The 17,177-nt window shown below is 39.3% G+C and overlaps 1 protein-coding gene across 1 annotated transcript; it reads right to left on the reverse strand.

Moving 5' to 3' along the window:
* Nucleotides 1–15,126: 15,126 nt before the first annotated feature.
* LOC118392410 (forkhead box protein L2-like) lies at nucleotides 15,127–16,939 on the reverse strand. Its single transcript, XM_035784421.2, has one exon. The coding sequence runs from the start codon at nucleotides 16,569–16,571 to the stop codon at nucleotides 15,654–15,656; it is 918 nt and encodes a 305-aa protein (XP_035640314.1). The 5' UTR covers nucleotides 16,572–16,939; the 3' UTR covers nucleotides 15,127–15,653.
* Nucleotides 16,940–17,177: the final 238 nt, after the last annotated feature.

Consider the following 17,177-nt stretch of genomic DNA (forward strand, 5'->3'; position numbering starts at 1 on the left):
TGTTGACTTGAGCCAGTCATTATACAGGACTTTCTGTGCCAGCTGGTGCCTGCCTGGTTGTGATGCTGTGTTTAAAAAAATAGGTACACTATGCCTTATTTTGAATGTTAATAACTGTAAAGGCAGTGCATTAATATATAGCCTAGCCTACTATGAATAGGCCTACATAACCAACATGTAGCCCCATAGGCTAATAGTCCACATTAAACTAGGCTACATGATAAACCGTCTCAAAGAAAGTAATGATACGCCAGGGGTATTTTATTAGATATTATCAATTGAATAATAATGTTTGCACCATGCAACACAAGTCAGTTGCCTCATCATCAATTGAAGGGGCAGCAAGTTGACCCTTTGGCAAATTGGTCGTATGTCCTCTGATCCATCATATTTTGTCAAGCACAGTGGCAAAACGCAGGAAAAAAAATATTATTTGGTCAGATACATTAGTCCACCGTTGAAGCAGGGAGAAAAGTAACCGATTAATGAAAGAGCTGTGACGCCCCCTGCTGGCTTGGTTATATAAACGAATACATTTTCTTACGTCATTCTTGACCGAGAACAGGGGTGCGTTCAGTTCGATTCAATGTTTGCCACGTTGAGTGAAGGTTTGTACTGAACGACGGGTTTCCCCAAAACAGTGAGCACCGTTTAACAGTCTTTGAGGTACGTTTGCTCCCTTTTGGTAAGTTTGCAACAATGTGTGGCCTTATTAATATGCGTATGACCATTTGAAATAGCAAAACCCATGCAGCGTACCATATGGTAATCCCCCTCTGGACCACCATCAGATTTTCAACTGAATTCAACGTTGCACACCGTCATACTGAACACAGTGAGTTTAGGAAAGGAGATCATGCAGAACTAACCAGTAGTGTTCCAGAGATGGTCAAATGCTGTGCACTGTATGGGGAATAGGATGTAATGTGTGGGTAATGATAACACTGATTGAAAAATAACATTACTAAAGTTGTCTGACCTATAACCCTGATTGAGAAATAACATTACTAAACTCATATGACCTATAACCCTGATTGAGAAATAACATTACTAAAGTTATATGACCTATAACCCTGATTGAGAAATAACATTACTAAACTCATATGACCTATAACCCTGATTGAGAAATAACATTACTAAAGTTATATGACCTATAACCCTGATTGAGAAATAACATTACTAAACTCATATGACCTATAACCCTGATTGAGAAATAACATTACTAAACTCATATGACCTATAACCCTGATTGAGAAATAACATTACTAAACTCATATGACCTATAACCCTGATTGAGAAATAACATTACTAAACTCATATGACCTATAACCCTGATTGAGAAATAACATTACTAAACTCATATGACCTATAACCCTGATTGAGAAATAACATTACTAAAGTTATATGACCTATAACCCTGATTGAGAAATAACATTACTAAAGTTATATGACCTATAACCCTGATTGAGAAATAACATTACTAAAGTTATATGACCTATAACACTGATTGAGAAATAACATTACTAAACTCATATGACCTATAACCCTGATTGAGAAATAACATTACTAAACTCATATGACCTATAACACTGACTGAAAAATAACATTACTAAGTGTAACGGATGTGAAACGGCTAGCTTAGTTAGCGGTGTGCGCTAAATAGCGTTTCAATCGGTTACGTCACTTGCTCTGAAGTAGTAGTTCCCCTTGCTCTGCAAGGGCCGCGGCTTTTGTGGAGCGATGGGTAACGATGCTTCGAGGGTGACTGTTGTCGTTGTGTGCAGAAGGTCCCTGGTTCGTGCCCGGGTATGGGCGAGGGGACGGTTTAAAAAAATAATACTGTTACATAAACTCATATGACCCCAGATTTCATAAACATGTGGAATATGTGAGACATTTCTCCTAGAGCTTTAATCTGATGGATGGAAATGTTTACCATTTCCAATGCCACTTCAGTGTCTCTCTCTCTCTCTCTCTCTCTCACACACACACACACACACATTATTGAACTTCAAGAAGCACTTTCATTATTTGGTGTAGTATAATATTTAATTCCAGAAGAGGGCGGTACATAGCATCCTAGAATGTGCATCAACCTTTATCCCAAAGACCTCTAAATATATTTTGTAGGGCCAGGTTCACGGCCAAGAGCATGCCTAGTTTTAATTCAGTAAAAGTCATGAATTGAATGTAAGCTTCCATCATTGGCTGAAACCTAAAAAATAAACCCCTACCCCTCATTATTCCATTTGTAAAATAGTAAGCCTAAAAATGTAAATATGTATACAAGCATGAATAAAATACTGTCAGCATTATGAAGTCACTTGGCGACTCAGCTTTGGAGACAGCAGCCTACAGTGGGAATGTAATACATGCCTCTAAAACATCATAATAAAAATGCCACCAATTTGAGGACAGCTTCACTGAATACAATACCCCAATTGAACCCCTGTTGGTTGATAAAGTGGTGGTTATATACAAGCAGCCCTCACATGCAGCTTTCCAAACCGTTCCCAGCCTCTGAGGCAAGCTGGGAAAATGACTAATGAAATAGATTGTCTTTCAAAGGAAACCTTCTGCTCTGTGAAGCTGGCCAGAGGCAGCGACAGGCTGTGTCATGTGTCATATGGCCTACATAGGCAGCCCCCCCATAACATTCTCATTATCTTAAATTTGCTAAACATAATCCGGGCTCAAAGGGAAGGGCCAGATCGCTGTATGGCTGAATCCAGCATGCTTCTATTACGGAGTTATTCTCCTCTTATTCAATTAAATGTACCGTAACTCAATCCAAACCTGCTCGCTGCATAATCTCATAACACGAGATAAGCGTGTAATAAAAAGCACATTGGACTTGAAAGGAGACCTCATGCGAATGCGTATAATTACGGGTATCAAAATGTAATCATTTGTTTAATTGTGAGCCCTTGCCAAGAGGTATGTAATTGTTTGAAAGGAATACGTTGTTTCTGTGGCTGAAATTGGGTTGTACTGTGATGGGATCTGGGATGTGACGAGGCTACGCTTGATTGGAGAGTCGGAGACCCAGGGTCAAGCTTAAGGCAAGCTTCCTGTTTTATGCACATACACAGCCAATGGAGAGAAAGACTCACTGGAGAGACATCCTCGTCGTTTTTGATGGTACAGTACATAAATAAATAAATTACATAACTCATGAAAATCATGTTGTAATCAACAAAATATGCATTATTGTGGTTTAACTGGACTATTTAAATCACCTGCATAGTGCCATGTCACTACATCCTGGTCCTATACCTCTAGCCTGGATATGCTTGTCCTTTTTCTAAATAATTCCTGTATCCGTGATGTTTAATGAAGCATTTAATGAACACAGAATGGAACCATGCAACGTGTAATGGTTTACAGGGGTGTGCCCCTAGAGAATGGATGTGGCCCTAAACTGGCATGTGTAAACAGACTCTTTCAGGGGTACAGAAGGAGTGAATTGGAAACACTGACCAGCACCCCAGCCCTAGGACAACAACATTCAAAGTCAATATATTATAATTGTTGTGGTAGAGGGGCACCTAAGGATATGTTTGTTTTAGTATTGTTTTATCCTTATACAAAACCCCAAATGAGCCTGGCAACCCCATCCACATTGCTCCAGCCAACTGACGTTTCTTCTCAATGATGAGTCTCCATGAATTTGTAGAATGGGAACACATTCTGTCCTTTATGATTGGTCCCAGAAACCAATGGGTGTGGCCAGACTTACATGATCAAGTTATTCACTTTGATGCTCTGATTGGTTAGATTTGTTAGAGATGGTTTAATCGATGATTAATTGGTTTTGTACAACGCCCCTCATTTTAAATTCACACAAACGACTTCTAGAATAGCAGTTTCAGACAATATGTGTAGGCGGTAGGATCGATAGAGCTGAGAAATTAAATTCAGAGTGAGTCCCCAGGCAAGTCTAATATGTCATATTTCTCAATGAAAATGGATGTAGACACATACCTGAAACTAAACAATACACATATGTAATTAAAATTCTGTTTAGCAGGTGTTGAGCTATAATGGGCCCCAAGGCTCCCACGTTTCACGATTAATCCGTGGAAATTAGAAATGGCCCCGGAGAGCTGCTTAGCCTACTCTTGCCAATTCACCAGAAGTTTTCTGAAAGCACAAAGAGGGGAAGAGGTTAAAAATAGCTTCCATCAACGGGCACTATGGGAAAAGGATTCGCATTTAAAAACCGACAAAGCAATTTAGAGCTCATAATCAAGAGAAGGGGAAGTGCTTTTTTAGAGTGTATCGCATTTCCCTTTGCAGAAGCGGCCAGCCACTTCTGCCATTCAGAGGCAAACCAGTGGTAATTCAGCAGATTGTGTAAAGGTACAATTCAAGCAGTTTGAACATGGTGATGCATGGATTTATCCTAAATGAGCCTATATTCCATTGAATTTCAGATGGTCATTTAGCCCAGTCCCAGGTATGCAACTATTTGAAGTTCTACCATTTCAACCCATATGCCAATTATTTCTGTAAATTACAAATAGGAAACATTCATGAAATGCACATAAATGAATCACCTATAAGTATTCCGTTACAGTGTTACCCCACATTTCTGGAGCTCCAGACGTATTTGTAGACACGCGCTGAGCACCATAGCCTATAAACGATGCCCTGTTCCTTGGCAGTGGTGCGAGGTGACATTTTGGTGGCCCCATTGTGGCGGGGAGAGAGAGAGGTCGGTGCGTGATGTTACCCTGGGAACACGGTTAGTCATTCTCCCTGAGTGGATGGCAACTCATCCTGCGTATTTATAGTCACGTATTAATTATATACGTTTAATTAACGTATTGTCTTCTTTTGGCCGAGGGTCCTGTCAACAAACCCGTGTGTGTATTTACTATTTATAATCTATCGTGGTGTATCAAAACACATCGTCATTATTATTTTGGTGGATTCGGTTATTATTTCATGTAATTTATTGTTTCTCTGGCTTTTCATTACGATAAAAATCCACTGTAACTGAAAACGTCACGTAGATCAGTGTGACGAGTAGATTACATTGGAGATCCACCAAGGGATGCTCTGAAAAAAAAACTAAAACCGTGTTTGCAATGTCATATAAATAGGACAAAGCTTTTGGACCGAATTAACTTTTAGTATTTCTGGTACAAGGGAGGGGAAAACTCACGCTGATCCTAACAATTGCCGGATTTTCTGCGAATCAAATCTTTGCATATTTTCCTGTTTCGAGCTAGTGTATACCAAACAGTGGTGACCCCACTCTCCTTTTCAATGGGTTTGGGGTGATGTGCGCTGCGTCCAAATGGAAACGGTTGCGCTTAATTCTCAAACATTCCCAAGAATGCCATGAATTCAATTGTGTGAGAGCATTGGGAAACTGGCAACCTGTGAGTGACTCGGGTGTCCGGGGGTGCCCTGGCGTGCGCAGCTGCCGCACTCGCCAGTCACCTCACGAGCCGGGGATGAACGCACGCACACTGGCGTTCCCAAAACGTGTTCAGGTAAGCCTGGCGTAGAGGGGTTGGATGGAGGAGGAACTTGAGGGTCAAATGTGTTCTGTGAGAATGATTTGACCTCATTCGTCTTTTTGATTATAATCTGTCATCTCTGAGAGCACAACAAAGGATACAATCACGGTTGTTCACTGGGTGCTCAACGGAAAGACACGCAAAAACAAAAACAAACATTGTGCGAAACCTTTTCACCTCATCATGAAATAATAAAGAAATAATAAAAACATCCTTTCGACCCCCATTGGATGCAAGGCGTGTGTGTACCCCCATTCCTCTCACACCGACACACACACCAGTGGTGTAAAGTACTTAAGTAAAAATACTTCAAAGGTGTCTACTACTTAAGTATTTTGGGTCGGTATCTGTACATTACTCTATTTTTGACAACTTGTACTTTTACTTCACTACATTCCTAAAGAAAATAATGTACTTTGTTTTTACAATATATATTATATATAATATAATATATACTATATTTTCCCTGACACCCAAAAGTACTCCTTACATTTTGAATGCTTAGCAGGACATGCAGGGAAATTGTCCAATTCACCACTTATCAAGAGAACATCCCTGGCTGTCTCACTAAACACAAATGCGTTGTTTGTAAATGAGTGTTGGAGTGTGGCCCTGGTTATCCGGAAAACAAAGAAAATTGTTCCTTCTGGTTTCCTGTTGCAACAAGGCTCTTAAGTAATATTGCAACAGAAACAATAAGCAAAGGCAAAATCCTAGAGTAAAACCTGGTTCAGTCTGCTTTCCAACAGACACTGGGAGACAATTGCACCTTTCAGCAGGACGCTGAACACAAGGCCACATCTACACTGGAGTTACTTACCAAGACAGTTTTGACTTAAATTGGCTTGAAAAGCTATGGCAAGACTTGGAAATGGCTGTCTTGCAATGATCAACAATCAACTTCACAGAGCTTGAAGAATTTTTAACATTGTACAATCCAGGTGTGCAAAGCTCTTAGAGACTTATCCAAAGAGACTCAAAGCTGTAATCGCTGCCAAAGGTACTTCTACAAAGTATTGACTCAGGGGGGTTAATAGTTATGTAAATGAGATATTTCTGTAATTCAGGCTGTAACACAACAAAATGTGTAATAATTCAAGGGGTAGGAATTCTGAATGCACTGTACCAGACATATAGGCTATCCCGACGGACAAGCTAAGGTTGTAAAAGAAAAAAATAGATTTGTGCCTGACTTGAGTATGAGGCTCTTCATCATCATCATCATAAAAATAAACGTTTTACTTCATGACAAAGGCTTTACGAGTTGTGATTTAACTACACTCTATACTGAAATGTTGGCTACATTGGGTGCCTACTCAGAAGAGCACGCTCAATAGCCTTGTTTTGCAGAAAGTTTATGATTAGGCTAATTTACATGTTGTACCAATATTATTATTTATTTTGGTTTTGTCATAGTTTTCATCTCTTATTATTGTATCATAATTAGTGTAATAGTGTGCATAAGCCTCGCGTAGCTTAATAGGTTTTCACATTTTTGACGTATGCTAATTCAATTCGATTCAACGCTCCATAATGCTGAGCAAGACTCTCCAGCTAAGATACAGTGAACTCCTGATATAAGCAACTGTTTTGAATTCATGTATATGAGAAACTTACAGGAATAATATGTACTGCATTGCAATTAAAGGTGTCGTATACATTTGGACATGTGGATATAATTTGGACTCCACGTGAGGCCTATTCAAATGCAATCCTCTTCAGTAAAGTGATGCAAGCATTGTTGTGATAGTTTTACACGTGCCACCATAATAGTTTGTGTGTTTTAATGTTTTTAATGTTTTAATGTTTTATAAGCACTCACGTGTTTCGTGCTTTCTGTTGGTAATATGGATCAAATGTTTATAAACAGTTATTTAAACCTCAGGCTACTATGGTACCTAATTTTTGCCTACTCCGTAACCCAAGGTATGACATGTTCGGGACCTACATATCTCTCCTAAATTATCAAATCAATGAGCTTCCAAGAGAGATTGAATACGCCTGTTAGAGCACTGTTAGAGCACTGACCATCGAGATCCGATTAAATTAAATTATATATAAACTATATATTATATGTTTTATATATTTTATTCTAAGTCCTAATTAAATGGCAATTACCGCATCTGCATGTTCCATATAGTGTGTAAAAAAAATACACGCGCTGAAGGAGCGAGGAATTCCTGATTCGAGCTATTCTTATCTCCCGCAGCCGTGGGGACATCTTGCATGCAGGACCACTGTTCCAGCGCGTCTGGCTCAGCTCAGCTGAACTGGCAACCTTTCTGCTAAAATGCACACCTGTCGCACCCACACACTGAACAAAGACATGCATGCCGCAAATGTGTGTGTGTGTGTGTGTGTGTGTGTGTGTGTGTGTGTGTGTGTGTGTGTGTGTGTGTGTGTGTGTGTGTGTGTGTGTTCAAACAATCTCACGGCTTTCCCAAATTTACTTCAGATTCTGAAGTTTATCCACGTTTCTCCAAACGTCAAATTTTGAAGTTGCTCCAAAAGTCAAATTTGTAAGTGTTTTTGACATGTTAGTTTGACGACTCCTGCATCATTCAATTTTTCCAAATGTGAAATTTCGAAGTTAAGGGTTAAGGTTTTGGATATGATTAAACCATTATGTTTAGGGATTCTTTCCTAATATTTAAGTTAAGGGTTAAGGTTTGGGCTATGGCTATGGCTAAAAAATATAAATAAATAAATCAGCGTCTACCACTGGGATTGAACATACAACCTTCGGATCCGGAGTCAAAGGACTGTTTTTGACACCCTGGGTTGACTCCTCTTGCTCAGTATCATTTCGTTTCTCCAAATGTAAAATGTTGAAGTTAAGGTTTGGGATAGGATTTTTAAAAAGTATACCACTGGGATTGAACATGCAAGTTTAGGCATTCATTCCCAAAGGTTAAGTTAAGGGTTAAGGTTTGTCCACAACTCCCAAAACACAAGCCTACTTGAAGGTAATAGCGCTCACTGTTGCCTCTAGTGGCTGGTTTTTAAGGCATTTCCTGACTACTTCAGGACATGGACAGAGGTCCAATTTCCAAGTCAATCTTGAGCGATATGCTTGGTGTGTTATACTGTACCTGCGCATACAATGTTATTGGGTCTGGTTTTATGCACAGACATACAGTGCCTTCAGAAAATATTCACACAAAGTGACTTTTTTCCCACATTTTGTTGCGTTACAAAGTGGGATTAAACATGATTTAATTGTTGATTATTTTTGTCAACGATCTACACAAAATACAATGTAATCTTAAAGTGGAAGAATTTCTAACGTTTGTAAAAAATAAAAAATACATTCAAAACTAAACATCAATATATCTTGATTACATACAGTAAGTATTGAACTCCCTGAGTTAAAATCACCTTTGGCAGCGATTACAGTTGGCAGGGAGCTTTCCACAGTCTCTAAGAGCTTTCCACAGTCTCTAAGAGCTTTCCACACCTGGATTGTGCAACATTTACCCATTATAATTTTTTTAATTCTTCAAGCTCTGTCAAATTGGTTTTTATGTCTTGCCATAGATTTTCAAGCAGATTTAAGTCAAAACTGTAACTTGGCCACTAACTTGGCCATTCACTGTCTTCTTGGTAAGCAACTCCAGTGTAGATTTGGCCTTCTGTTTTAGGTTATTATCATGCCGAAAGGTGTTATTCATATCCCCAGTGTCTGGTGGAAAGCAGACTGAACCAGGTTTTCCTCTAGTATTTTGCCTGTGCTTAGCATCATTCCATTTCTTTTGTATCCTGACAAACTCTCCAATCCTTAACGATTACAAGCATACCAATAACATGGAACCACCACTATGCTTGAAAATATGGAGTAATACTCAGTAATGTGTTGTATTGGATTTGCCCCAAACATAATACTTTGTATTCAGTACAAAAAGTACATTTCTTTGCCACATTTTTTTGCAGCATTACTTTAGTGCCCTGTTGCAAACAGGATGCAAGTTTTGCCAATTAGGTTAGTATTGTGATGTAACTACCATTAACAGCCATTAAACTCTGTAACTGTTTTAAAGTCACCATTGACCTCATGGTTTCTTCCTCTCTGGCATCTTAGTTAGGAATGACGCCTGTAACTTTGTAGTGACTGGGCGAATATATATGTGTTATACTGTACTCGATACCATCTACTGTATGCTGCTCTGTACCATCACTCATTCATATATCCTTATGTACATATTCTTTATCCCCTTACACTGTGTATAAGACAGTAGTTTTGGAATTGTTAGTTAGATTACTTGTTGGTTATCACTGCATTGTCGGAACTAGAAGCACAAGCATTTCGCTACACTCGCATTAACATCTGCTAACCATGTGTATGTGACAAATAAAATTGGATTTGATTTGATATTGATGCACGATTCAAAGTGCAATTATTAGCTTCACAATGCCTAAAGGGATATTAAGTATCTGCTTTTTATTACATTTGTACCCATTGTATTTTTACCCATCTACCAATAGGTGCCCTTCTTTGCAAAGCATTGGAAAAGCTCCCTGGTCTTTGTGATTGAATCTCTGTTTGAAATTCACCTCTCGACTGATGGACCTTACACAGAAGAGGTAGTCATTCAAAGATCATGTTGAACACTATTATTGTACACAGACTGAGTCCATGCAACTTATTTTGTGACTTAAGCACATTTTTACTCCTGAAATGCTTATTGACTCAAGACATTTCAGCTTTTCAGTTTTCATTAATTTGTAAAATTTCTAAAAACATAATTCCACTTTGACATTATGGGGTATTGTGTGTAGGCCAGTGACACCCCCCAAAAAAAAAAAAAAAAAATAAATATATATTTTAGATTCATGCTGTAACACAACAAAATGGGGGGAAAGTCAAGGGTGTGAATACTTTCTGAAGGCACTGCATACTGTACGAACAGTAAACTAAAAGAGAAAGATCTATTGCAACATCTAGAGTAGGCCTAAAATGCATTGGTCATGTCTTTGTCAAAGCATGTACTCAACAAATGTAAATAAACAAAACGCAACTCTACGGTTGCATGTGCAAGGACATTGTTTTACACGACATGTTCGGGTCCTCTATACCGATACTCAGACATACTCAGAATCCTGTTCCTGCTCATATCATCAACATGAATGTTGGCTGTGGAATTGTAACAATTAATACAACATATTGTATGTTGAATGTTGAAAATAGCGATGATAACAATTATAATTATTATACTATTCTAATATAGGCTATCATAATAATAATTTTACGAATGTATTAATACGTTCAGGTGGATAAATAGACAAAGCAAGATATTAATTACATATCCATCGTTGGCTAAATGTAGGCTAATCTCCGAAGACGGTTCATTTACCAGGTCGCTGACAGCATGCCTTATTTTTCGTGAAACGTTGTATTTATTAATTTAAGAAGCATGTTTAGAATACACTGGCCTTTCATACGCGCCCTTGTCTCCTTGTTGTTTACAAAACATGAATGTGAAGAAACAGAAAATATACACAGTTAGGTCTTCATTCCAACCATGTCGCACAGGATGGAGATGTGTCAAAAGTGCTGTGCGCGCGCTGCTCATCCAGCGCGCTAAACAGAGAGACATACCAGGTACAGTAAATACATCTGTGGGATGGAGCGCCACGTGGCTTCACTGAGCTTGAATCAGTGCACAACTAACAACTCATTAGTCTATGTCTTTGAACGACTGTTTGTTCTTTTTCTTCTTTGCTGAGGTGGTTTTAGTCCCTAAGTTAAATACAAATGTGTATTAGGGTGCACAGTTGGATGACTTATATATAGGTTCATTTTCCAGGCCTAATAAATTCAGTCTTCTAATAGTATTATGAGTATTATGACACATTGAGTTGTTTCTCATGTTTACTTATTTATATCCTACAAAGATTTGTTGAATTTAGCTTCTGCTATAACAACATAAATCACACATGACATTTCACAACAAGCATTTTTCCTCCATTCTAGGCTATGGCTAAATGCATTGACTTTCGTTTGTGGGTCGAAGCGATTTATTCTCTGATATTCAAAAGACATTAAATGACTATTTGTTTAGGTTAAAAATAACAAATTGGTCGCTTGGTTGTCTGTGTTTAAACGAGAGATGCTATACACATAGTTCATTCAATACGCTATATAGGCTCTTAAGCATATCTATTCTGCAGTTATGGAATACGCCCACAAAGAAAGCTAAAAACGTTAACCATTATGGTTTCTGATGGGCTGCATGTATGTACATTTAGCCTCATACACATGTGATTACAAAGGTGGGCTAATGCGTTACACCAATCTTTTCAACCGAGGCCCTTCAGCTGAAAGTAAAACGATGCTAAAGTGGCACCAGGCCTATTAATAAACATGCACCTGCTGATAGTATGATAACTGCTTTATATACAATGGCTGTTTATCAACAGTGCTTCAAGGCATAGACTATAACTGGGAAAACACTATATGGGTCAATAAGTCATGAGTTTCATTTTCATCATAATCATCTTCTCCAAGCGTACAAACGACAAGGACATGTACTCTTTTCGTGACTCACCTTGCCCGCACAATGAATAACGAATTAAGGAAAGGGTCACAATATCCTCTGTGCGCATCACATTTGCATCCATACAAGCATATCAAGCAAACAAGTATTTGCTTATAATATATTAATGGCAACTTGTGCTAACTTGTATGTATAAAAATCCTTAAATCATCGTTGTTAAAAACGTTTTAAACCATACGATAGTCACCCGATAACTCTTCGAGTATGAACCTGAGTGTTAGGAAATGGATAATAGGTGGAAGAGGGTTGAGAATAGACGTGTATTGAAAGCTTCTCACTCGTCACCACTTCTCTCTTTTCAAGAGCGTCACTGCCCCAAGGGTTGGCAACCGCCCTCGTGGGCCTCACGAGGAAGTGCACGTAGGCCTACATCTGATTCAGCGCGTTCAGACAAAAACGACAGGGTTGGATAGACATGTGTAAAGTTATAGCATCATTCTCCAGTGATAGACCATAGCAATTTAGGCATCAACATGAAACATCGGTTCAATCTATGCGGATGTATTTGTTTTGTAGCCTGTAGGTCGGTTAAATGTAGGGATTGTAGAGACTGAAATACGTTTTAAACGTTCACGACACGACATATTGCCGAGAGGCTTAGGTTTTATGTTTTATGTTTTGTTTAGCAAAAGATGTTGGAAAACAGTATGGTGCCATCCATTACTTTGCGCTCAACCCAGCCCACTCACACGTCACTTGTCTTAGCTCATTTGTAAGAAATGGTCTTAGCTCATATGTAAGAAATGGTCTTAGCTCATATGTAAGAAATGGTCTTAGCTCATCTGTAAGAAATGGTCTTAGCTCATCTGTAAGAAATGGTCTTAGCTCATATGTAAGAAATGGTCTTAGCTCATATGTAAGAAATGGTCTTAGCTCATATGTAAGAAATGGTCTTAGCTCATATGTAAGAAATGGTCTTAGCTCATATGTAAGAAATGGTCTTAGCTCATATGTAAGAAATGGTCTTAACTCATATGTAAGAAATGGTCTTAGCTCATATGTAAGAAATGGTCTTAGCTCATATGTAAGAAATGGTCTTAGCTCATATGTAAGAAATGGTCTTAGCTCATATGTAAGAAATGGTCTTAGCTCATCTGTAAGAAATGGTCTTAGCTCATATGTAAGAAATGGTCTTAGCTCATCTGTAAGAAATGGTCTTAGCTCATATGTAAGAAATGGTCTTAGCTCATCTGTAAGAAATGGTCTTAGCTTATATGTAAGAAATGGTCTTAGCTCATATGTAAGAAATGGTCTTAGCTCATATGTAAGAAATGGTCTTAGCTCATATGTAAGAAATGGTCTTAGCTCATATGTAAGAAATGGTCTTAGCTCATATGTAAGAAATGGTCTTAGCTCATATGTAAGAAATGGTCTTAGCTCATATGTAAGAAATGGTCTTAGCTCATATGGATACAAATAGCTTGATTTCCAGCAGATAAGCCAACAAAGGTCTAGGCTATATCAATTGAAAATATTTGGCCAAGGATAATTTATTCGAATATCTGGACAACCCAACTGAGAGCCAAGCAACGTGTAAGACACGTCAGTCCCCGTCAATCTTTAGATAAGAATCGTGCAGTAATGGTAAACTACATAGTGTAACAGAACATTTGTTTCGGGCTGATGGCAAAATCATTTCGAATTCATCCATGACCAAACTCCTTGGTTCACCAAATTCACCTTATTGTAAATGATAATAACAGGCCATAATAATAATCATAATAACAATAATAATAACGTTAATTTATAATAATAATAATACAGTAATAATAATCAAGTGCCACTGAGCAATTATGCATGAGCAGTTGATAAGCACACAGAGAAAACCCTCCATGCTCCTTGGAAAAGCTCACTGAGCTGAAGCCACAATTCGTTTAAACACATAATGGAGGTTAGCCTACATCATATGGGGATAATGATTAAATGGAATGACTGGGATGGCGACCCTTAACTTCTGCAGCATCTGTTTCTGCTAAGCATTCGCCCTCGGAACAACGACTGCCAAAATACCCTCTGAAGTTCACAACGTCTTCTGAAACACGCACAGCTTTTACTTTGATTTTCTCTCTTCAATTGTTGCACTCTGCTGACAAATGAGTTGCCGTAGATGTATTTGGTAACTCGAATAATGAATGTAGACTATTCAGAAGTCTACAGTCTACAAGCAGAAGTTCACGCTTTCATTTTGGCCAATAGTTGTAATGCATGCAATTTCCCAGAGCAGGCCACGAGGTGTTTTCATGTGTTAAGCAACAGGGTTGGCACTGGAATCAAATTAAGGTCTAATTAATAGCTTAGCAGTTCAAATGGTTTAGAATTAAATTGCATTTTCCAAAACTACTTTCGAACTGAAGAATATATATTTAGTGTAAAAAAACTGAAATATCCAACCAACTACCAGTAAACTAAACTTTAGCTAAACTGTACAAAATTATTAGGCCTTATTACGCATCTGCTAGATATTTGGAGATGTTTTACGCAAAGGATTTACATGGCAAAAATGTTGAAATAACTGGAATTTAACATGAACATTTTCAAGACAAAAATACACATTCGGGTTTAGACCTAAGTGAACAACTTTCACGGATAGAATTCCAATGAACTTCATCTGTGGAATGTATAGTTCTAAGCCTACGTTGCAAGCCGGATAATAACGGCCATGCATTTGTTTAGAGATAGACCACATAATAATAATATTAATAATAATAATAATGAACATAATATTATCGTTAATAATTGTTGAAATTTGTGGTTTAGACAATACCGTTTTTGCAAAAAAATAACGATTAATTCATGACCAATGTTTTACGTTGAAAGAAATACAAGTTTATTAAGAAATTCAAAATACTAGAAAAAGAGGGAAAAGTGCTAATTTAACATGGTCCCAACATGAATGAGACAAAAATAATTACGATTATAAAAAACAAGAAAGGTTAAAAAAATCTGGCACTGGACTGAATGTTATCGGAAACCAAACCATCTCTATCAGAGGTCACGAAGCCTAAAAAGTCGATGACCCCCGAAGTAACACATCTTGATGACCCCCTGCATCCCGAGTAAGAACTGTGACACGGTAATAAAAAAAAATAAAGACAGGCTAAAGAATCAACATTTCACCTGGTTTTGCTGGAGTCCGCTCAGTGCACTATACTGGTTGAAATACGTAGGAGTTCTAATTCAATTATCACTCGTTCAGGTGATGTTTAAAATTCCAAGACAGGGAGAGGGTTTTGTTTGTTTTGTTTTCATGGAATTCGTATCCCCGCGAAAAGGGAACTGGCCGGATTTGACAAATATAACATACAATAGCACGGCCTTCTGTCCAATGCAACAAAAAGTTATGCTACCTCGTGCTTAGTTGTGACCACTTAATCTCACAATTTACCGTTTTTGAAAACTCTCTCACCATCCCCACTTGGATGTCTTTCCATATGAATGTTCAGTACATTATTTGGATCAAAAGAGCCCGTCATAGTATTGTCTCTTCAAAAATAATTTTGTTTCTGTTTTGAATACACAGGAATTTCTCTCACAAGAGTCCATTTTACAAGTGGCCCTCTGGTAAACTCTAAATGTCAATCCTCGTGTGTAACGCGGAGTGTTTGCTCTCGTGATCCCAATACGAACAGTGCATCATGGAGAGCTCCGTAGGCTGGCGGGAGCAGGCGAACTGCAGGCCACCTCCGTTGCTGGAGGAGACCGGGGGCGGCGCAGCGGTCGCCGGGCTCAGCTGCTGGGCATGGTGAGCGTGCGGGTGGTGGTGATGGCTCATGCCGTTATAAGAGTTCACCATACTGGGGAGACCCATGCTCTGCACCCGGGAGTACGGGTTGTATGAGGAGGGAGCGGACAGGCCTTTCACATGTACTGGACTCACGTTGCCACCGGCCATCTGACAGGAGGTGTAGGACATCGGGGTGGGCGGTTGGCCCAGCGACCACGAGTTGTTCATGAAGCTGGACTGCAGGTACTTTGGAGGGGACAGGTAGCCGTACCCATCACCGCCGAAGAGGGATTTCCCGGGCTGGAAATGGGTCGGTGGAGGTCTGAAGGGACGTTTCATTCGACGTCTCCTTCTGTAGTTTCCCTTCTCGAACATGTCCTCGCACGCCGGGTCAAGGGTCCAGTAATTCCCCTTTCTCTCGCCGCCTCCCTCGCGAGGAACTTTGATGAAACATTCGTTCAGACTCAAGTTATGCCGGATACTGTTTTGCCAGCCTTTCTTGTTTTTCTCGTAGAAAGGGAATTTGGTGATTATATACTGGTAAATACCAGATAGAGTCAGGCGCTTCTCTGTGCTCTCCCGGATGGCCATGGCAATGAGAGCCACATACGAATATGGTGGTTTTTGAGACGGGTCCGTTTTCTCCGAACCCTTTTCCTGGACCGGTTCCTCCTTCGGTCGCTCCTTGTCCTTCGCGGTGTTGGTGTCGTGGACCATCAGGGCCATTGCGTCATCCTCTGGGTTTTGATAAGTGTCCATCATTGCGCACACCAAAACAAAAACAAATCCAGCACAAATACAGAACAACAAACGCGATTAACTACACTTGCAGAAAATGATATTAGCCTCAGCACCTCAAAATGGACTCCAATACAAAACTCTGACGCTGCCTTCTTAACGTTTAGCGCGCAGAGAAATCCGAGTTTTGAGCCACAGTTTGTGACTTGTTATGCACTAGCCTCTCCTCTAGAACATACTTTCTCCCAAACTGGTTTGTGATGGAAGCGCAGCTCAGGTTGTGGTTTGATTCCTCTCTTAGCCCAGCCCTTTTCGCTTTTTCCCCCCCACAGGCAGGCGGTAGGCCTGCTAGTGGCGGTAGCTCTCCAGTGCGTCGTGCGACGTACTGCTCTGTGATTTGAGCGCATTAGACGAGTTCCGCCTCTGTTGGTTTACAGCTGCGTGGTGAGGAATCTCTCTTGTCTGCCCACTTCACATGATCAAATAAATATTCCTATTCACACACGGTACAAAAATCACATGTGTTATAGTGGGGTTTAGACAATATACCACTCATTGCAAATGATTAGGAAACAGCTTAGAGAAAAGTTAGTGTGTCAAATAAAAATGATTAAGAGGAAGAGAACTTCA

Source organism: Oncorhynchus keta, chromosome 1, assembly GCF_023373465.1.
Source record: "Oncorhynchus keta strain PuntledgeMale-10-30-2019 chromosome 1, Oket_V2, whole genome shotgun sequence".
Lineage (NCBI taxonomy): Eukaryota > Metazoa > Chordata > Actinopteri > Salmoniformes > Salmonidae > Oncorhynchus > Oncorhynchus keta.